Genomic DNA, 24,699 nt, shown 5'->3' with positions numbered 1-24,699 from the left:
ACTGTCCCTATCGGTTGTCACTGTGCCTATCCGATGGTCTACTTGCGCAGACTGACCTAATGCGGGGGTGTGTGAATCGTGTGCGCTTGTGTCCCCGCCACCCGTGTGGGCGGACACCCGTGTCTCTGTTGCCTTTGTCCCTACACCTGTAGCTCCCCCAAGACCCGGTTGTGGTTGAACACGCGTGTCACCGGTGAGGTGAGCGTGTTCGGTGGTGGGGTGGTGTAGGTTGGGGGTCTGTGACTGGGTGTCTATAGGTGTTGTGACGGAATAAATTTTCGTAGTTGGCTGTTCGTTTTGACGAACTACCATACTACGTGGCTGTCGAATGCCTAATTTTTTTCCGTCCGTTATGCCTATTTTTGGTGATGGTGCGTGGGGGGGTGGTGATGAGTCGGTGGGGAGGTCTAGTCCCCGTCGACTCCCCCTCCGTTTCCCGACCTAGTCGGTTTGTGTGGGCATTCGCTGTGCCAATGGAGTTCCCCACAATATCTGCACGGTCGTGACGGTTTTGGTTCTGTTGAACCTACCGGCATTTTTTTTTTGACCGGGAATGATTTTTGTGGGGGATCCCACCCTTTTTTGAGTTTTGGGGTCCATTGTGTGGTGGGCGGGTTGGTTGTGGTCGTCACCGGGTCCAAAACGTTCGCGATGCGTCGAAGCTCACTGAACGTTACCGGCCGGTGTAGACGTATATGCGTACGGAATTCGTCGCGCGTTAATCCGGCGATAATACCTACCAATTCCGATTCGGATAGGCCAGTATTTACGCGGCGTGCGAGCTGATTTTTATTTAGCACAAATTCCGTTAGCGTTTGCCTTGGCGTTTGTTGTGTTGACACAATGTCGGCGCGCAAACGAGACTGAATTTCGGGGTTATTGAAATTTTCGAAAAATTCCTCCCTAAATTCTGTCCAAGATAGGTCGAGTGCCCTGATAGAATTATACCATGTACTCGCCGTTCCTTTTAATTGCGGCTCGACCGCCCTGAACCAACCCGCGGGGTGTATACGCGCTTGTGTCAGAATTGATTCGGTGTTATCTATATACCTAACGGGGTCCTCAGCCCTTGTTCCTGAGAACTCGGGTAAGGAGGACCTGGCCGCTCGTAAATCGTCGTATGGTATAAGCACCGATCGTTCCTGCGCGCGTGTATTGTACGGCGCGTAATGTGGCGCGCCGGTGCTGTGACCCGTTTGGTTGTCGAATGTGTCGCGTGCGAAAAACGGTCTGTCGTTTCCGGCGGTGTTGTGGCTTGCATTCTGCTGAGCGCTGCCTACACAATACCCATTCGACGCACCCGACTGGTAATCCTTGTGTATACGAGTAGTTGTTTGTACGGGTGATGGGTGCGTTTCAAACCTCGGGACTATGTTGTTGAGTGGCTGCTGTACGGTTGCTGACCGCGATTCCAATAGGAACCGTGACACACTCGTCTCCAGTGCCATCAAACGGGCCTCGAACGACGTTTCGTCTTTCGTTTTCGGTAATGTTTGCTTCAACATATGCAGCTGTTCTACCGCGGTATGAAAAATGTTGCTCGCTGTATTTTGTGCGGACCCACCCTGTTGACTGGTGGGTTGTGGCTCGCTCAGTCCTGGCTGTCCGTCCGTGTGTGTTTGCTGGGCCGTGTGGCCCGCAACGCTACCCACGGACGGCCGTACGTCGAACTGGCTTGTCACTGTCCCTATCAGTGTTGATGCGGCGTACGGCTGCTCTTCCGTACTGCTCGTTGATCCGGCGATCACCGGCTGCACAAACGAGAACCGCGCGTTCACAGGGTCTTGCCCGCACTCCCGAATGTTTTCCTCCAGCCTAATCACGAGATCTGGCTTCGACCCGGATATACTGATACCACGGGCCGTGCATTCGCTACGTAGCTCGGCCGTCGTCAGCTGCTGTATCGTTTTACCAGTCATTTTGTATTACTTCTTTTGAGAAATGTAATCCAAATATGGTCGATACACTGCTGAGAGGTCAAGTCGTGTAGGGCGAATTTAAAAGGAAAAAAAAACTTTAGTGGTACGTAATTCTCTCGCGGCGTTACGGAAATACGTATGTCTATTTGTGTTCGCCGATATGGATCAGCTGGCGGCGGCGGCGCGTTTCCAAATATAGTGTTACTAGGTCAACGGCCTCGGCGGCGGCGGCTGTTGGCGGCAGCGGCTAAACCGGTTTCTGAGTCGCGGCTTGCGCGCTGCTTTATTTTTGGCTATAGTACCGTGGTACGAAAGGCGAGTGTTGGGGCGGGGTGGTGTGTTATGTAACTACTTCCCCCAGCCCTATCACGGTTATTCGTGGTCACGTGGAATTCCCCCAATATACCAGAATACTTGTTATGTAATCCTAACTTGAGTGTCCTAGCTAACCGGAAAACACACTCCTGGTTAAATACCTTAATACTAAGTAATATAAGCAATTATACCGAGGTATGTGTCAGCGTGAAAAACTCTTACCTTTACGTTGACTTGAGGTCCGTGTGTTCCTCTGCGGGGAGCCAATTTGATACGGCTTCGGCGATGACGATGTTGGTGATGGTCCGCGGGAGGCCGGTCGCAGATTTAATATGGTGTTGGTGTGGTGGTGAAAAAAAAGTACGAAATACACTCACTATTTCGTGGTATCGTCTTAACCAGACGTTTTATTGAGTTTAATCACAAAACAAATATTTATAACGCGCGTACGGGTCGAGTGTAAGTTAAGATCGATACAATCGCGTGGTCTAGTATCGTTCGGTCGTGGTGGTTTCTTTTTTTTTGCCCGTAGGTGAAACGTCTAGATCGGTACGACGCTCGGTGAACGAGTTGGCGATAGGCGGCGGCCGTTACTCGTCCGGCGCGACTTGTCTTCCCGTCCCGCCTAGCCTTTGCGGCGTGGAGGGAGAGTTGACGGTGCCGCGTCGTTGTCACCCGTGGTGGTGGTTGATTAAGTCGTAGACCGGTCGCAACGGTGCCTGTACTTTGTACTAAAGCTGTGTAAAGCGTGTAAAGTTTGTAAAAGCTTATGAAAATAAGATCGATGTAGTTATTCAATTAAAACATACACAGATTGGAAATGGTAAAAATATATTTAATTTAACTGATAGACAAAAAAATAAACTAATTAATGCTAAAAATAATAAAAAAGGTGTGAGATTAAAATTTACAAAATCTCAATTTGGAAATAAGGATAAAGTAAGTGGATTTTAACCTCTTATTTTAGCAGGTATAGGAGCCCTTAGTGCATTAGCCGGAGGTGCTAGTGCTATTGCAAATACCGTTATTGATGCAAAAGATAAGAAATTAAAACGAGATGAAGCAAAAAGACATAATAAAGCAATGGAAGAGAATGTTAAAAATATTAAGACTTTACAAATTGGATCAGGACTAAAAAAAAATAAAAAATAAAACCATTAACTAATTATGATAATATTGAAGCAGGAAAAAATATAAAAAATTGTAGAGGTTGTTTTATGAAAGATGAGTTACCTGCAGTGCCTTGGAAAAATGAATGTGGAATATTAAATTTAAATAATTCTAATCAATCTGGTTCACATTGGGTGGCTTGGTTAAAAAATGATAATAAAAAAGTATATTTTGACTCTTATGGAGATTCAATTCCAATTAAAGAAATTGTGAATTATTTAGGAAAAGATGATTTATATTATGAACAATTGCAAAACTATAATGACCCACCTATATGTGGTCATTTATGTTTAGATTTTATTCAGAATTATGAACTTTAATACATTTTTTCCTTATAAATGGAAAATATATTTGCTAATTATGACCATGCTATTATCCGTGAACAAGATAAGGTGTATTGGCCTATATCTTCATCAAATCTTAATTCTCCTAATCAAATCACTACTTATAATATAAAGGAAGAAAATAGATTTTTAAATATTAAAAAAGCAAAATATCAGATTTTTGGCCGTGTTTTACGAGAAGATGGTAGCAATTATCCAGCCGGTTCAAAAATTTGTTAGTTGATAATTTTGTTCCATTTTTGTTTGAATGGATTTGTGTTAAAAAACATGGTAAAGAAATAGATAGAATTGATAATGTTGGAAGATGTAGTTTAATTAAAGGTACAGTTAGTTATTCTGCAGATCTTAGTGGTCCCACAATAAATAGTGGATTTCAATCAAAATTTAAGAAAGGTGGTTATTTTAGTGCTGTTGGCAAATTGTCTAATTTATGTTTAGGATTTTTTAAAGATATAGAATATCCAGTATATAAAGGGGGTTTTGAAATAAGTTTTTTAAGACGTTCTGACAATGATGCTTTATTTAGAGATAAAAATGAAAAAGGTGATCTAGCTGGTGTTAGAAAAATTGTTATTGATATATTACTTATTGGAATACCAATTGTGACTTATGATGATCTTAATAAAACTAAGTTGATAAATGAACTAACTTTACTGTCTAAAAGAAACGAACATATGTTTATATTCAAATCATGGCAATGTATTGAAGAAAGAAATATTAGTGGTAAAACACTAACCAAAGACATAACAACTATGTATAGAAATATTAATAATCCTTTGTTTCCTATCATAGCTTTCCAAACAGATAAGCTAGATAATCAGTTAAGAGATCCAATACAGTTTGATAATTGTAATTTAAAAAATATTTGGCTTGATATTGATAGTATTAGATATCCGGAAGAACTATTGAATTTAGATTTTAAAGAAGAAAAATTTAATATTGCGTATGATATGTTGATGGATTGTAAGCATGTTTATAATAGATTACATCGAGATTTGTCTTTAATGTATATAACTCCACAAAAATTTAAAGATACTAAACCATTTTTTGTAATTAATATGAGTAGGCAGCCATCAGAGTTTTCTGGATCTAAAACAAGTATTGTCTTACATGCAGATTTTAATGAAGATGTGCCTGTTAATACCATTTGTTATATTTGTTTAGTATCTGGTTCAGAGTTTTTTTATGATCTCCCAAATAATACGATTAGAGAAAATATATAATGATAATATCTTAATTAAATGGATTATTGTAAGAAATGTAAAACAAAAACAAAAAATAATGGAATACCCGAATTTATTGAAAAAAATAATAAATATAGGAGATTATCAATATGTAGAAAATGTAATACAAAAAAGAACAATATATCAAAACCACCAGAATTCATAGAAGTTTGTGAGTTATTTAAACCAGCTAGAAAACATTTTGATACAAGACATTTTATACAAAGAGGTATAAATGATACTTGGCAAGCTGATTTGTATTGTTTTTATAGACCAAAATCAAAAAACATTGATCCTGATTATAATTTGAGAAATAAATATAATGAAATTAAAGTTAATGATAATCATAAGACATTGCATAAGGCTAATAATGATTTTAAATATGTTCTTAATGTTATCGATACGTTTTCTAAGTATGTTTATTCAATACCTTTGAAGACAAAGTCTGGATTGGAAGTATCTGAAGCATTTTCACAAATATTTAAATACAGGGTGATTCTTTTATCAAACAACACTCATTATTTGAAAAAGTATTGACTTTTTCAAATTTTTTTTTTTTCAAAATTGTAGATTTATGCTGTTCTAGAATTGTATATCTTTTTTATATTTTTTACCCTTATATTTATTAGGTAAACCACTGTCAACTTTTGATTTTCAAATGGTAACCTATACTTAAAATTTAATAATTGAATAAAACTATTTTTTTCATTAATTAATACGTTCTAATTTTCATTTTTCGTTAATCCGTTGATGAGATATTGCTCCTCGAAGTTAGGTGGTTTTGGGAGATAGTTATCGTAATATGTAAATGTGTTATACCTCGTCAGCAGATACCGCAGCTATCAGGATTTTTATGTCCCAGTGCAAAAGATATCACACTTTTCAAATCAGTTCATAAAGTACTTAGAGCCCCTAAATGTATTTTATTATGCCCATTTTGTAGGGAGACACGAAGTTCACCCCACGAAGGTGATTACGTCAATGGTCAGTGGTCGTAATAATTATTATCAATTATAAAGACCAGAAGTTATAAGTAATAAATTCGATATCGTTCAACCCAAGATATAGCGGCGATAATCTTTGTACCTGATCGCCGATAATACCTACATACAATAACACACGATCATAATATTACTATTATTATTGGTCTGCTTCTGTTTGTAGCTTCGATCACGATCTCACCTCTATTCTATGCTCCAACACACCATAGAATATTAGAATAACATACGGAAATACAGAATTATTTTAGTGTTTAGTCCATAAAAGTTACTGTTGTCCATGGTTTATCATTACAACTAATACAACTTACTGTCTATCATAAAGAAAATACAGTGTTACCAATATGTGTATTTACAAAATAAATAGTAACTTACTGTTTATTTGTCACAAATAAAATCCCGTTTTTGTTACTCTAGTAGACAGCCTGTACTACAGTTGTAACAACTGTTAACTGTTTTAAATCACTGCTGTAGTGTACAGTAATTTATTTTCCGTTGTGTGTTACTCGTTACTTGTCAGTATAATTTATAGCATGGTGCTATGGCGTCAGCGACCGATACTACCAAGTACTAATTACTTGTGCACTACAGTCTACAGTAGTAAACTTAATAAATTTCACATTTTCACAATAATATTATCATAATAAATAATATTCTGTGCCTTTGTAGTTATAACGAACTAGCTGATCTAGTTAACTGGAGCTCTAGTTAAATATTTAAATATGTTTAATTTATCAACTTACTTATTTTGTTATTTTCAATAAAATTCCAAGACCAATTTATTAACTTGATGTACATGTGAGTAGTAAGTGGGGCACTTGAGGACACTTTTGCTAAAAATAGCAGTAAAAGATCACAAGATTGATTTTCATCAGAAAATCATCAGAAAATGTAAACTTTATCAGAAACGCTCGCTTTATCAGAAATAGAACACAAAATGAAATAAATCATAAAAAGATCAGTAAAATAACTTTTTTCATAAAAAGATTAGTAAACTGTAATTAATCATAAAAAGATCAGTAAAATGTAATTAAACATAAAAAGATCAGTAAACTGTAATTAAACATAAAAAGATCAGTAAAAAAACTTTATTCATAAAAAGATCAGTAAACTGTAATTAATCATAAAAAGATCAGTAAACAGTAATTAATCATAAAAAGATCAGTAAACAGTAATTAAACATAAAAAGATCAGTAAAATAACTTTATTCATAAAAAGATTACAAAATGAAATAAAATCCTCAAATGCAAAATCTTTCAAAAGAAAATTGAATATCTTATTAAAAAAAAAAAAAAAAAATATAATAAACAATGGAACAAATAAATTCTATAAAACATTTAAATAAACTTCGAGAAGAAATGAGAAACTGTGTAGACAAATTTAATAAGCTACAAGAAAATGAAATGCAAAATGAAATAAGAAACTCTATATTAAATGATGAAATCTATGTGAACTTTTGTAATCACGAATACTATGAGGATAGTGGATTAATTAAATATAATCTAAATACAATTCCTATTAAAGGAAATATTGTAATTGTCGATCATGGAAACAATATTTCTGGAAATGGAAAGCCTTATGCTTCTAAAATACTAGAATCACCAACATGGTTAGAAATTTGTAAGATTGCTAATGATTTAATAATTACAACAGGTACTTTTTTTACAAATATCTTCATGATATTTGTGTTGTTCAAGATTTAGGAAATATTAAAATATGTGTCCTTGGCATGGGAGGTACACACACTAAAACCAAAATGCTTAGAATATAACTAAATAATCGTCATTTTTAATAGAAATATTTCTATTAAAAATATTTAAATAAATTTTTTATAATTTTCAATAAATTCTAAAGACAAATGACCACATATAGGAGGATCATTATAATCTTGAAATTTTGTATCAGTATACCATAGATTATGTTTGCCTAAATAACTTACTAGTTCCTTAGGAGGAGAAGGCAATCCAAAAGAATCAAAATATATTTTTTAATTTTTTAATTTTTTTCCATGCAACCCAATGAGATCCATTTTGAGTAGAATCATTTAAATTAAAAATTCCACATTCATTTACCCATGGTTTCATAGTTAATTCATTTCGCATGAAACACCCTCTAAAATTGTTTATATTATTTCCAAATTGATTTATATCAAAGTTACTTAAAGGTTCAATATTTATATATTTTTTTTTTGATCCAAAAAAGTGTGTAAACTCCTTTAAAAACTTTAATATTTTTTCTAAATTTTTTTATATCAAAACTATTCATTTCTTCGATTTTTTTTTTTTATTTTTCTTCAATCCTGAACCTTTATTTTTTTCCATTTCTTTATTATGTCTAATTGTTTCTTCTTCCATTTTTTTCTTATGTTTATTATCTTTATAACTATCATACAATGCAACTATAGCTGGAGTAGCTGCTATTGCACCTTCTAGAAAAGGTAAAATTAAAGGTAAAAATCCCTCTTCTTTTTTTTTAATCTGCTTCAGAGTAATCTCTAACCGTACACCAGATTTTTTTTCCTTACTGTTCTTTAATTTATCTATTTGATTTTGATCTAAATAATATTTATTTTCTCCTTTATATATTTTATCACTAGCAATTTGAATTATTGCATTTGTATTATTTTTATAAGCATCAGCCAACTTTTTTTTCTGGTTTTCAGTTAATTTAAAATGCATTTTATTATACAAAATATTAAAAAAATTATTCAAATACTAAGTTCATTCCTAAATGTCTTTTTGTTTTCATTGTATATGCAGTTAGAAGAGCTGGAATTTTTTCATACATATCCGTATCAGGAGCATTAAATCTTTCCATTGCTTTTTGTTCTAAAATTTTATCAGCTTCATGTCTAGTTTTAGTATCTTTATGATCTTTATAGAAATAATCATGATCTCTTGCAGCTTCGTCTAATTTGTTTATAGGTTTTTTATTTTTTTTCTAATTTTGTTCCCGGTCCTAAATAATTATAACCAGGCCAATGCAATTCAGGTAAAAATTCACAATTCAAAAAATTATTAATAAATCCTGAACCCTTTTATAATTTTCTTTGGTAAACATGAAACATATGAATATAAATAATATGCACCATTATTAGGAATATCAATTAATTTTTCCATTTCTCTAATACAAAAATTAAGTATATTAAGTTTTTCATTATGATAAATATTATTTCCTTTTCTTTCTTCATTTGATATAAAATATATATTTTTTATTATGGAATCTTTTGATATTTTTACAACTTCTTTTGGTAAGTTTGTTACATATAATAATAAATATTCAATACCTTTAGGAGTATCAATAATTTTTTCCATACTTGTTTTACATAAATGTAGAATACCAAGTTTTTCGTTATGATAATTGTTATTTCCAGCTCTTTCTTCTGCAGAAATAAGTTGTAATCTGTCTGTTAATTGTTTCATATTATCAATATAACGATATTCAATACGATCATTTGTGTATTGTCTTAAACCCTCTCCTATTGGTTTTGTTGTTGGTTTTGTTATTAACCTTTTATTTTCATTCATTTCTTTCCAAATATTGCTAATCATTGATACATATTTTGCACCACCACTTGATTTAGCTCTTCCTGTTGATTTATCATTGTTTTGATATATAGAATCAGTTTCAATTAATATTTCTTAATATATTTTAAAGTCATCATCTGTATAATATTCAGGTTTGGTAACATCTAAATGAGTTAATAATCTCCACAAACCTATAGTTCCTGTATATTTTTTACCATTTAAAAATATATCATCATTTTCAAATGTTGGTAGATATTTTGTTGCAATAGGACCTAATTTTATAATATTTGCAGGCATTGGAGAATTAGCTATTGATTTTTTACGAGAATTTTTTGGAGTTTCAAAAGTCTCATCTGTACTCATTAATCGTTGTAATTCTGGATTTTTAGGTTTATAAGGTGGTATTATCATCTTTTGAATATCATTATCGGTTTTAATAGCAACCTCTTTAACATCATTAACAGATGATTCAACATTCGATAAAGCTTTTAATATTGGTGCATAATGTTTTACTTTTTCTTCTGATGTATATTTATCGTTTAAAACTGTTTTTCTATAGTTATTTTGTAAATTTTTTTTAAGATTAATTATTTTTTGTATTTTTTTTGGTGTATATTCAACGTGTCCCTGAATAGGGGACGCGTTATTATGGTCACCTTCATCTTCATCTTTTTTTATAAAATTTAAATTTTTTTCGGATTGTTCTAAATCTGATTTTTTAAAAGTTTTTTGTAAATTTTGTCTAAGATGAATTAATTGTTTCATTTTGTCTGTTTCGTTTTCTAAGTTATTTCCTACCTTGGAATTGTTTTGGTCTTCAAATGTTACATTTTTTTTAATTTTATTTTTTAATTAATTTTGAATTTGTTTGATATCCATTTATTGGAAAATAATTTTCATCGTTCATCAATACTTAAAATATCATTACCTTTATTGTCATAGATAACATTTTTTATTATGTCTATTGTTATGAAACCATATTTTTTTATTTTATTTTTTTTATCATATGTTTTACAATAAGTTCTAAAAATGTCTTTAAATTTGTCTAATGGTATAATTTTACTAATAAAATCGGACCATATTTTTTTAATATAATAATTTGATTGATTAAAAACAATTAAAACAGTTAAATTATTTCTTATTGTTTTTATATCTACTGAAGTATAACTTTGTGTTAAATAAATAACACTAATATTCTTTGATCTCGATCTTATAAAATATTCCATTATCAACTTTTGATCTTCTAAAAGAAAATCATCAATAACCACTACACTATTAGGTTCACAATCATCAACAGATATTATATCACCATCAGAAAAATGAATGTTTATAGAAGATATTCCATTAAATATTTTTTTTAATTTTTTATAAACTGGCTGATCAATATTTTTTGTAAAAATATATAGATTTTTATATGGAATCCAGTAACTTGTAATCATATTATACAACAAAGTTGTTTTACCACAGCCAGATGCTCCTACCACTAAAACTCGTGAAGGTATTTCAAATAAAGATTTTTCTTTACTATCATCTTCAATATATTTTTTTACCATTAATTTATCCATTTATATAAAAAAAATTATATATATTTACTATTAAAAATAATAATAATGTATAATATTTTTAAAAAATACGATCAATATATTGAAAGATCTCAATATAAAACTTTTTTACCTGTGAATAATTCACAACTTAATACACCTAATAAAACTACAACTTTTAGAATAGATAGTATGGATGATTTTCTGAACATTAAAGATACAAAGTTTTATATGTATGGTAGATATTTGCAAAAAGATGGAAAAGATTATCCTAAAGATTCAAAAATACAACTAATTGATAATTTTCCTGCATTTTTATTTACTAGAATTGAAGTTAAAAAACATGGTAAAGTCTTGGATGAAATCGAAAATCCAGGAGTTGCTAGTACAATTAAAGGTGTGTTAGATTTTTCTGTGGATCCAAACGGACCAATTATAAACTCAGGATTTTCAAGCAAATATAAAGGTGGAGGTCGTTTTAATGTAATGGGTAAGTTATCACAATTCGGATTAGGATGGTTTAAAGACCAAATATATCCTGTTTTCCAAGGTGATATGGAAATAAGTTTTACGAGAAATACAGATGATGATGCGTTAATAAAAAAAAGTTGTTACAGGTACAGAAGATGGAAAAATTATTATTGATAAATTTACAATTAAAATTCCAATTTTAGAATACAATCCTATGAATAAAGTTTTATTGTTAAATGATTTAAAAACAATTTCTCAAGAAAAAAAATATATTTTTAATTTTAAATCATGGCAATGTATCGAAGAAAGAAATATATCAGGAAAAACTATAAAAATCGATTTAAAAACTCAATATCGAAGTCTTAATAGTCCTTTGTTTGCCGGTGTGGTATTTCAAACAAACAAGTTAAATACTCAAGAACATGATCCTTGTGAATTTGATCATTGTAATGTGAAAAATTTTAGATTTGAAATAAATGGAAAACGTTATCCTGAAGAAACTCAAGATCTAGATTTTAAGAATGAAAAATATTGTGAAGCTTATGATAGTTTGATGGATTATAAAAAAACTTTTCATAAAACTCATCAAGAACTTCCTTTGATGTATAATGATCCAAACGATTTTAAAACATTTAGAACAATTTATCTTGTAAACATGACTAGACAACCAACAAATATTTCTGCAACTATACAAAATATTATTTTACATGTGGATTTCAATGAAGATTTACCTAAAAGTACAATTTGCTATGTATTTTTCGTTAGAAATGATGAATTTTTATTTGATATTGAAAAAGGAACAATTGAAGAATCTTTTACTGATTAAATTAGATAATAGATTTACACTTCTTTTAAGAGAATTATTTTCATGTCTTTCTGACAACAATAATAGTACTCCACCTCTTTCTGGAATAAATTTTTGTGTTTTCAATAGAAATATTTCTATTGAAAAATAATTTTAATATTTATTTTGTTTTTTTTATTAGGAAATGAGGGGTGGGTGGGTCCAATACACCCAGCCCTTTCTTTCTATTGAAAAATAATTTTAATATTTATTTTGTTTTTCTTCAATTAGATCAAGATAAACAATAAAATCATCACCAAAATTAACAATATCACCATTTTGATCAAGAATATATATTTTTATCTTTTGAATTGTTCTTACATTTACTTGTCTGTACATTATTGGATTACATCTTATAAAAGGATTATTTGAATCATAATAAAAAACAAACAAAAGTTCCTCTTCGATAACTTTTTCATCAATAGATGAAACAGACTTTTCAATTATGTTGCAATGTACTTCTAATAATTGTTTATTTATATTATTATCTAATTTTTCAGAATCTCCTACATGTTTATATAAAAAATTATTATCAATCCCTAAACTTAATTTTAAATTTTCGTCTATCAAACAAGTATTTTTTGAAGTTAATTTAATAAAATTATTATCATTTAGTAATTTGATATTTGAAGGTAATATACTATTCAATTGATCAATTGAATAGTTACCTTCAATTTTAGTTTTATATATTTTATCAGATTTTTTTGTTTGGCTAAATATAACACCGTTTATATTTTTTAAAAAACATTGTGTATAAAAAATTGGTTTGTTTGATCCTGTTATTGTATATTCAATATCAGGACCTAGTTTCCATGAATCAGGCCATACCCTATTTATAGGGATTAAATATCCCATATAATCAAAACCTAAACAATTTGATAAATATTCATCAAAACTTAGACCGATTGAGGCTGTAATATTTAAAAAATCTTCAATTAATTCAAGACTTATTTTAGGAAAATCATAACAATTCATTAAATTTTCAATTTCATTTATTGTGTATATTCCTATTGGAATTTCAATCTTCGGTATTTCACCATTTCTACCTAATCTAATTATACATTCTTGATCTATATTTATATATTTTTCTTCAGAAGTAGGACAATACATTAAAGTATTACCAACTAATGAAAAATCAAATTCTGTATTTTCAAATCCTAAATTTTTTTTAAATTTTTCATCTAATTTATAATAACAAGGAGATTCAATTTGAATTTTTTTATTATTATAAGATAAGAATACCGGTTCAATTAATTTATTTAAATATGAAATGCTATATATACCTTTTTTTATATATATTTCTCTATGTTCAATTTCTATTTTACAATCTGATTCAATATTAATCAAATTTAAACTTTTTAAATACATTGATTCGAGACCTATTTTGAATTTATTATTATCATTGAATTCTGGTTGTGGTAAATGAATATAACCATTTTTTTTTACTTTTATAAATACCATTTATAAAAGTTTATATATTTTTTTTTCCTAATTTATTCTAAATCAATCAAATGCATTGATTTTCCTTTGTTTAATTTTTTCATTCCTTTATAAATAAGATTAAATTTTGTTTTCGAATTTTTATATAACGATATATTTTCATCTGTCATTTCATCATTATCTAAATATCTATTTGGTAAAAATACTCTAATTTTATTATCTAATACAACAGTTATTGTTTTACCATGCTCTGTATCAAAATATTCGAAAAAAGTCACCTCATATTTTTTTCCTTGTTCTAATGTATCTAATTTTACAAAATCATATTGAGTGTTGTCGCATTTATTTAAAGATGCTTTAAAATTTTCCATTTCTATTATTTATTATAAAAAAAATAAAAATTTTTTTTAATCGCGTATTTAAAACATACATTTAAGCATAACAACATAACTATGTAAATCAATTAATTATGTTCACGTTGTCGTTGTTGATTTTCACGTTCACGTTCACGTTCATGTTCACGTTGTTCTATTATCTTTATTGTCACATTGCGGAAATAAAGCATACCTATTCTTAAGTTTCTTAAGTTTCTTGATTTCATGTTCATATTCTTCACACTGTTTTTTACGTAGTTCGATTTGAGATAATACCAGGTTAAATATATTATATTCATTATAATCACTATCACTATCATATTTACCATTTTCACGTAGACATTGTTTATTTTCATGTTTACATTCGATGATCAAATTAGTAGGTAATGAAAAAACAACATAACTACGTTGAATAATTACGTATAACTGTATAAGTATAAGATGAATAATTACGTATAATAATATTTACGTATAATAATAATAATATATAATATATCAACGTTTGTGTAGCTAGACTGATTATTTTTTTTTAACATCCGGTATTGAATATCTTATCATATATATATATATATTATGAGGTTTTTATTTATCGAATTATTTAAATAGTGTTTAAATATCATTTATACCTGTCCAAGTGTTGTAGCCTGGTCAGTTAATGCGTTTGTTTTAAATGTGTTCTTAGTAAGATCGTAATTAGTGGGGAATGTGTGGCGCCGCATATTCTCCTGCTAATTTAATCATGCTTTGAAGTAGAGATGTGTAGTTCATGAGTTAGTCGGCTCAGTGAGTCGACTCTTTCAGATGAGCTGAACGATTCGAATCAGTGTTTCGAGATTCGACAACTCGGTAACTCAGTTTTACCAACCAAAGTTCGACAATTCAAAATTGAGTCGGAGTAAACAATTCGATATGAATTTATTTGTGAACTGTGAATTGTTCCGCGAGTTGAGTTTATAACACAGATAATAATAGTTATCTGTGGTTTATATTTTTATAATCACATTTCTGCGAACAATACTACTTATCAGTTATCACGATTTAAGTCATAAGATAATAAAAATAATTTTATTATAACTATTATATTTTATTATACGTACTATTACGGTATTACCAGTTGGCAGTTACCACCGGTTTAAGATGTCTATTATTTTTAAGCGACAGTTTTATTGATGCCAAACCAAACTTAAGATTTAAGAATCGACTTCTTAAGACTTAAGTTCTAAACTACTCTCGACTGAGTCTCGAGTCTGGACTAGTGGACTGTTGTGAAATTTGAATCAATTATTCAACATTTCAACTCTTAAAATTCTTAATACTAATACTTTCATTTCACACATTACACAAGCAAACACCAGACGTCTTCAGAATGAGATTAAGTATATAATTGAGTGCAACATTTTAATTCACATACATAATTATAAATCTGAAATTAAAAAAAATATTAGTAAAACAGAAATATTGAAAATAATTTCATTGCATTTTACTTCACCACAATGTAGGTGTGCACAGTTTTTGTGTTTTATATGTGTTGACTTGACTTAGGTATGTGATTAAAAAAAATAATTACATTGTAATTTGTACTAATTTTGTAGAATTGGATATTTGGAGGAAGTACCTAGAAAATTCAAAATATAGTATTATTAGCATTTAACTCATTTGTCAAAACTCAGAATTAAGTAGCAGGTGTATGAACATAAATAATTAATGAAAATAGTTAACATGATCATGCTGATTGAGTGAAGGTATGTTATGGTTTTATTTATTTTATATACAAGAATGTAAACTATACAAATAATAAATTTAAATTCAATAGTTTAAAATAATATACTAAATCTTAAATAAAAATATCCTATAGGAAATAACATTTTTGCTTAGGTACTTAAAACCTTTTTATTGAAATGATTTACAAAAAAAAAAAACTTTAATTAATACAATATTACTTGTACCCTATACTTACATATTATAACCTCATGTAACATCAAAATAAAATATTAGTATATACTTATTACATAATATTGTGTAGTGTTAAAAACTATAAATTTAAATTTAAAAATATCATTTTTTCAAAATTTTTACTATGCAGTCTACTTCTTTTTTCAGTGATTGTCTGACCTGCTTTTGAAAATATCCGTTCGCATGGAACAGATGTAGCCAAAATGCAAAAACGTTTTTTCATTATTTGAAAGAGCCTTGGGCAAACATTTGTGTTTTCTTTCCACCAAAGCAAAGGATCAGCTGTTCTGGGAATTAAAGGTTCTAAAAGATATTTATCAATTTCTACAATAAATGCAGATGTTGGATTTTGACTTTGAACTAAACTCTGAACTTCAGTGTCGAAATCGTACCAGATTGAGTCGTGACTTGTTGATGGCATAGTAGCAACACTTGTATGGTTCTCTGATCCCAATTGAATATCCCTAGCTTTATTGACCAATGACTTTTTTCCCTCGATAAAAGCATTGTTATTTAAAAATCCATGATTTTTAAACCGAGGGTCCAAAATTACAGCTTCTGCGTAGAGAATATTCCATTCATATTTTTCAAATCTACTTACTACTTGATTTGTCAATACATCAATAAATTTAGTCGTCACAGATGAACCAGGATATTTATTTTTCAACTGACCACAATAATTAATTAGCGCTTTACTGAGAACAACAACTTTGGATATTGAAACCGATTTTTCACTACTTATTTCAATAGTAATTTCTTTAAACCTCTTAAGAATATCACATGTATTTGAAATGATTTGCCAATCAGATACATTTAAATGCACATCATAGTTAGACTCGGATAAAGCAGATAATAAAGGAGTTTTTAAATGCAAAATACGTTCAAACATCTCATAAGTAGAATTCCACCTAGTTACCACATCTTGTATAACATTCAGAGTAGGTGAATATTCCAGTTGTTCTTGCCTGAGTTTTAATTTGGCAGCTGCTTGAGAGCTTCTTTTAAAATGACCAACAATGCCCTTAACCTTGTCCCTGATATCTTGCACTTCTTTGAGAGCATGTTGGACGGCTAAATTCAAAGAATGTGCAAAACACCCTATGTGTCTCCAATTACATAAAAGAATTGCTCCAGTTATGTTTGATGCATTATCAGACGTACAAGCTGCAATTTTATTTTGTAAGCCCCACTCAGAAACCACCCGTATTAGCTCATTTTTTAAATTTTCACTTGTATGTGACTCAGAATATTTAAAGCATGACAGTAAATATGTTTTAAGGATACAGTCGTTATCAATATAATGTGCTGTTACAGCTGTATAACTTTCATTTTTAATTGATGTCCAGCTATCAGTTGTCAAACTTACATAGCGAGCATTATAATTTATATCATTTCTTACTTTTTCATAAACTTCATTATACATTACAGGCAGAAGTGATGTTGTCAATGTTTTCCTAGATGGTAGTGTGTAACCTGAATTTAACATACTTATGAGTTGGATGAACTCTCTATCTTCCACAACACTGAAGGGAAAATACTCTTTTACAATCATTCTTAACACTTGTTGATCAATGACTTTTCTGCGGGATGCACCAACAGGTTTTGGCATGTAACGAGTAATCAAGTTCGATTGAATTGGCCGTGCTACAGCATTTAATCTACAAGATTGTGTTTGAACCAATTGAGACGTATCAGACTGAAAATCATTTCATTATTTTATTTAGTATCCTGATGTACACAATAAATAAATCTATATTATAATATTGTATATGACATATTTATTTCTTACATTTTATTACAAATCATTGTAAATTTGTATTTATATTTTACACTTTTTTTATGTAAGCATGTATTTTACATTGAAATAAATTGGGATTACTTACTCGAGAAGAATTTGAAACTCCTTGTTCTGGTATATCAGGATCATCAACTTGGTCTTCTGAAATTTCTAATACATTTTGCCGTCTTCTACTATTCAAATCTACTGTTCCATGTTTAAGTGGCATGTGTCTCATCATATTTGATGTAGAAGAACGGTTATGGCTCATGGTCACAGGACACAAACCACACTTCACTTGGCCAGTCTCAACATTTAATGTAAAAAAGTCCCAAACTACACTAGACTTACTCATTATTTATGAACTTAAAACCGTGGTGTAGAGCAAATATAAATGACTTACAACTTGTTAAGTGGTAATAATTATTTTAACAAGATGATGCCAGTTTAATATCCAAGAATGGAATGATTGGTAGGTATCAATTTGTATATGGTATGGGGCTATTTTTATATTTACTGTCCATACTCCATTGGTATATTACAGAAGTACAGGAGTGGTCAGTGGTGTGTGGGAATTTTTCTACTGATGGTTTTTATTTTGGAAAAACATATTTCTATTTTTATCTATAAAATGTATAATTATGCATATAAGTTTTCAATTGTTTAAGCCTTGTGGAAAATAAATATAGCTATAAAGACATGCCAAAGATACAACAGTGAACTCTCATTACCTCAAGAATTATTAAAGAGTTTGTACTAAATAATTTTTTACATAATTTGTCGACATTATAAAAATTAATTAATTTAATGGTTCAATAAAAGTTAAGTGATTGTTCATCCAATACGTCATTATTTTTATCGATGTATTTTTTTGACTAACAATACCTCCATGGCTACATACATTTTTATTTCATATCCAGAAGCAGAATAGTTTTTAGAGAATTGTAATACATTATTATCGGATTAAGAACGATTAATTAATTAGGTATAAGTTAAAACTTTTAAAGTTATGACTTATGATTAACGGAATAGACAACCAAATTTTTTCTAGATTCATATAAACTTTATAAACGTAGGTACCTAGGCTCCTATTTACTCGATTAAGAATTGAAATTATCGAAAAAATATTTTGCATTGGAATATGAAATTAAAAATTGACTCATGCTGTTAACCAAAACATAAAATTACGAATTGTATAACGTAGGTACCTATCCTTTATTATTTATTTATGATAAGAAGAATTGAATAATGATAATTCATAGATTTTACTAAAATTTTATATGGTATAAGTAATTTATATAAGTAAAAACTTAGGGGATCTTGACTCCCCAAATACTACGAGCCTCCTCAATTTTTTATCGTATAAAAACCATACCTATACCTAGATCATCTAATACTGAATACCTATCTATCTATTTGAATATAACAACAAATAAGTTTATGCATATACCAAATTCAAAAGACAATATTGAAATAAATCACCGTAATTGCGGATTAAGAATAGTACTTATCTAGGATTTTCTCACGGGGGGATGAGGGGATATAAAAATAAATATAGACATATTTAGTATTCACATTTATTCATATTAAAATATAGTTTATACATGTTAGGTACAGTGCTATATTGTACAAAATTTTGTTTATTAACAACAAAAAAAAGTTCAGTTAATTTTAAATTTTTTTACAAAAATATGGTAAAACATGCATATAATTTAACCTAACCCAGTATACTTGATAATCAATTAAAATTAGTTTTGAAAATTGAATATACCTCTTTAAGTTAAAAATTTCTTACCTAGTAAAATAATTAAATTAATTTATGATTTTATTAACAGGTGTTTAATTACCAAATAATAAAGTATTTGAAAATCATTATACATGGCAAGTATTTGTATTTCTGAAGGATGTTTTATGTGGGCATTATACGTATATATTATGAAAAGTAAAAACATTTTAAATTTGGTAATTTATTCAATAAAATTTAAAAAAAAAAATTTAAGGCGGATCATCCTCCCCCCTGTGACCAGCTATTACCATTTGAACACTGTCACTGTTCATTGATGTGGTGAGTTCCGTTGGTTATAACACTAACACTTGTCGCTCAGAAATCAATAGTAACCAGGCAGGGAAACCTCACGCTGGCATTAACGAGTTTGGAAAACCTTTATATATTTATCATTGTGACCAGGGCGTCACAAGGGAGAACTAGAACAAGTTGTCCCGAAAAACTTAAATCGTGGCATCTAGTGATTAAAAAATTCTTTATTTTGTGAATCGACTGAATTCTGTTCTAACCGGTTACGTGTATACAAATAATACTTGAATTAAATTTAAATTCAAGTATTGATTTGTATATTATTTACTTATATTAGTTTTAAGTGTAAGACTGTAAACAACTGAACACAACAAATAAAAATAATTATTGATTTGTTGATATAACTTTTTACAAAGTTCTTTATTCATCTATACAATGTAATTCCACAAAAAACAATACGAGAAAGCATAATTTATTATTATTTATTAATTATTGTAGTAAGATTTTTGGTTATTTGTAATCTAGCTACACTGTCAGTGTTGTATAATGTATCGAATATCAATTTGTATGTTATACAAAAGCAACAGCTCAAACAAGTGGGAGGAAACAACTACCAGGGCAGCAGGGCACAGGAATCACAACTCACGGAGGATTTAACTAGTTGACCGTACCCTTGAATCGTGAACGAATCATCGAATATGTGAGAGTTGAGAGTTGATAAGAGAGTCGACTCACTGATTCAGTTCATTAAACTGAACTGAGTTGAATGATTTGACTCACTAAAGTGAGTTGAAATTCCCATCCCTACTTTGAAGACGTTTACAGTAAATTGGATAGGTGTAGGCGCCCACCTATCTAGTTCTACTGAAAAACTGTAGTTGACGATCAACAACACTTGGATAATTTCTCCCTCCCACGATAGCTTTACAGATATCTGTAAAAGAGTTCCGGCCTCCTTTTTTCATAACGGGTATCTGTAAAGCTGGGAATGATTTTACCGATTTTTTGCATTTTTTTTCAGATTTTTTTTTTCAATTGAAAATATTTGTTATTATTATTATTATTAAATATTTTAAAGTCTGATAATTCATTTAATAATTGATATTATCAAGTCGGAACAGCACAGATATTATTTATATACTTATCTACACTATATACTAAAAGTTTACCCCTCACTTCATATTTTTGATTTAAGTATAACTCCGGTAATATTTATGTTAGAAAGTTCATTTTTGCTTTAAACATTTGTAATTTTAATTCTCTTTAAGTCCCCCTCGTAGTCTGATAGTCTAATATTATTTCCAAAGATTTTTGGAAAAATCAAAAAAAAATTTTTTGCAATATAAAATGAGCGATGAATTATTACAAACTATACATTGTCTTAAATGTAAAAAAAGAACAAAAAATTTAAATCCTATTAAAATGCAAACAGTTAATGGTCGATGGAGAATTTCAACAAAATGTTTGGATTGTAAAACAAATAAAAGTAAATTTACAACATCATCTGAAATTGAACAACCCGTCACCAATAAATCTATAAATCAAAATATTTCAAATAATACAGACAAATTTTTATTAGCTAAAGAACTTCATAAACCAGTCAGATTAAGATTTCCTAAAAGAAGGATTATCACTAAAGGTATTGATGATCTATGGGCTGCTGATTTAGTTATAATGAGAAATTATTCAAATGAAAATAAAGGTTATTGTTATATAATTACTGTTATAGATACTTTTTCAAAATTTGTATGGGCATTACCACTCAAAAATAAAGATGGTATTAGTGTTTCAAAAACATTTGAAAAAATAATAAAACAAGCTAAATCACAAAAACATCAACCACCAAAATTACTACATGTTGATAAAGGCTTGGAGTTTGTAAATAAACATTTTAAACAAACTTTGGAAAAATATAATATTCATATGTATCATACTCAAAACGAAGAAAAATCTGCAATTATTGAGCGATTTAATAGAACATTAAACAAAAAAATGAGAATAAAATTTGAAATGCAAAAATCTAAAAAATGGTTTAACATTTTACAATCTTTAATAGATGAATATAATTTTGATGATATACATAGATCTATTGGTATGAAACCTTGTGAAGTAAATAAATCTAACGAAGACCTTGTTCTACGCAAATTATTTTATACAAAAAACAAACCTAAATTAAAAATAAAATTTAGCGTGGGTGATAGAGTCAGAATAAAAGCATATAAAAAAACATTTGCTAATAAATATAGTAATAATTGGACAACAGAAATATTTATAGTTAATGAAATTTTAAACACAAATCCTATAACCTATAAAATTATAGATTTAAATAATGAAGAGGTTGAAGGGAGTTTTTATAACGAAGAGATGCAAAAAACAAAATTTTAATTGTTATTTAAAAATTCTATAAAATTATGTAATTTATTAACATTAACCCGTAGAGGATCAATGTTTTTTTCTTTATAAAATTCCATAAATTCTAATAAATTTTCTATATTATTGTCTCCAGATATTATGAATTGTTATTTTTAATCGAAATTATTCTATTAATAAATTGAATCTAAAAAATAATAATATTTTTTATAATAAATAATGAATATATTAAATATTACTGAACCCTTAGTTAAAGAAATTGATAACAATAATAAAATGAATATATTAAATATTACTGAACCCTTAGTTAAAGAAATTGATGATAATAAAATGAATAACAAAAAAACATATCCTCCCAAAATTTGTGATAAATGTAACTTAACAATTGATAGCAAAAATTGGGCTGCTCATTTGAAAACTATTCGTCATCAATCAAATGATATAGATCAAACAATTGTACCTTTTAGATATAATAAAACATACAAAGGATTACCAATTAATCAAGAAAAACAAAACAAATATAATTATTTGAAATTAATGAAAAATGATATAAAAAAATATATGAAAAAATTTTCAAAAAAAGATAATTTATATGTTGAATTTTGTGCTATTGAATATCATGATAATACTGAAATAATTAAATATAATTTACATAAAATTCCAATTTATGGAAATATTTTCATTATTGATCAAGAAGATGATAATACTAGAAATCCTTATATTTCTAAACTATTACATTCACCAAGTTGGTTAGAACTTTGTAGAATAGCCAATGATATGATAATTACAACAGGTAATTATAGACATCGTTTTCTAGAAGATGTTAAGGTTGTTCAAGATTTAGGAAATATTAAAATGTGTAAATTTTTTATGGGATCTTAATATTAAAATAATATTAAATTAAATAAATCGACTATATGTTTCACATTGTTTTTAAATGACATGAGTTAAAGGAAGTGATATCTATAATACAACAGACGAGAGGTGGGATAGTAAGTAGGTCAACTCTTATCTGTTTTTAAAAAATGTATTTTTAATAGAATAATTTCTATTAAAAATTTGAATGTAAAAAAAAAAAATAATATCCTCTATAATAAAGAATGGAAAGTTTAAATAAAATTGATTCCTTAGTTAAAGGTAATGTTAATATTAATAAAATGGATAACAAAAAAACATATCCTAACAAAACTTGTGATAAATGTAACTTAACAGTTACTTACAATTGAAATTGTAATATATAATATATAATAAATTGACATTTGAAATCTATTCGTCATCAAACAAATGATGTAGATCAAACAATTAAACCTAAGTTTAATAAAACATACAAAGGTAGAACAACAAAACAAATAAGACAAAAAAAAGAGAAAATACCAAAAACAAATAACAAACAAATAAGAACAAAAAAAGAGATAATACCCAAACCACATAGAGTTTTCAATTTTAGTGCAAAAATGTTTGAAAAGAACAACATGATTCGCCCTATTTTAAAAAATGAAGAAACAGCATTTCAAAGTAGATTAAAAACTTATGTTATTAAAAATAATAATATGGGTATTAAAGATGTTCAAGTGTTTTTAAATCGTTTAGATAATTCAGTAATAGGACAACTTAAACATGCATTAAAGAAGAAAAATTTAAAAGTTAATATTATATTTCTTGCTATATATAAGAGAGGTACTAATGAAGAAAATATGGAATATAAAGAATGTAATTTTAAAACAACAAATAAAATTTTAACTACAAATTCTGACTTAAATGATTATTATACAAATGAAAAAATTAAAATTTTAAATGAAATAGAAGATTTTGTAATGAAAGAATCTCAATGGAGACTTCATCAAATTTTAAGTTTGGGAATAAATATAAATAAATATGTTCCTTTTAAGGGTTCTTCATATATTCCATTACCTAAACATATTGGAGATAAAAAAGCTATTATCAATGTTAAAAATAAAGATGATAAATGTTTTCTTTGGGCAATACTCTCTGCTTTACATCCTGCTAAAAAAGATGCGCAAAGAGTAACTAAATATATTCCTTTTGAAAATGAATTTGATAATGCATTAAAAGGTATTGAATTTCCAGTAAAAACCACAGACGTTCCAAAATTTGTTAAAAGAACAAAAGATATTTCTATTAATATTTATTGTTTAGATAAAAAAGTAATTTTACCTTTAGAAGTAACTATTATAGAAAAAACCAATCATATAGATTTGATGTATTTAAGAAAGGATAATAAGAATAAAGGTCATTATTGTTGGATTAAGGATTTATGGAAACTTTGTGGAAGTCAAATGACAAAAGATGGTCATAAAAGACTTATATGTAAAATGTGTTTAAATAGTTTTGATACAAAAAATAAGTTAAATGACCATCAAATTTATTGTGCTAATAA

The 24,699-nt window shown here is 28.7% G+C and overlaps 1 protein-coding gene across 1 annotated transcript; it reads left to right on the top strand.

The window, feature by feature from the left end:
• The first annotated feature begins 3,451 nt into the window (after positions 1-3,451).
• Positions 3,452-4,971, top strand: LOC149062986 (uncharacterized). Its single transcript, XM_089215474.1, has 2 exons — positions 3,452-3,683; positions 4,025-4,971. The coding sequence occupies exons 1-2, from the start codon at positions 3,452-3,454 to the stop codon at positions 4,969-4,971; spliced, it is 1,179 nt and encodes a 392-aa protein (XP_089071600.1).
• The last annotated feature ends 19,728 nt before the right edge of the window (positions 4,972-24,699 follow it).

This window comes from Diuraphis noxia, unplaced genomic scaffold, assembly GCF_037042655.1.
Source record: "Diuraphis noxia isolate RWA-SAM2 unplaced genomic scaffold, SU_Dnox_SAM2 contig0001, whole genome shotgun sequence".
NCBI classification, from domain to species: domain Eukaryota; kingdom Metazoa; phylum Arthropoda; class Insecta; order Hemiptera; family Aphididae; genus Diuraphis; species Diuraphis noxia.
The sequence above is the reverse complement of the archived record's forward strand: the minus strand, read 5'-3'. Positions and strand labels throughout refer to the sequence as shown.

Excerpts from the sequence above, each read along its gene's own strand:
- LOC149062986 (XM_089215474.1), top strand. The coding sequence starts at position 3,452 with ATGAAAGATGAGTTACCTGCAGTGCCTTGGAAAAATGAATGTGGAATA. Across the intron at positions 3,684-4,024 it reads TAATGACCCACCTATATGTG|AAATAGATAGAATTGATAAT; the intron begins GTCATTTATGTT and ends AACATGGTAAAG.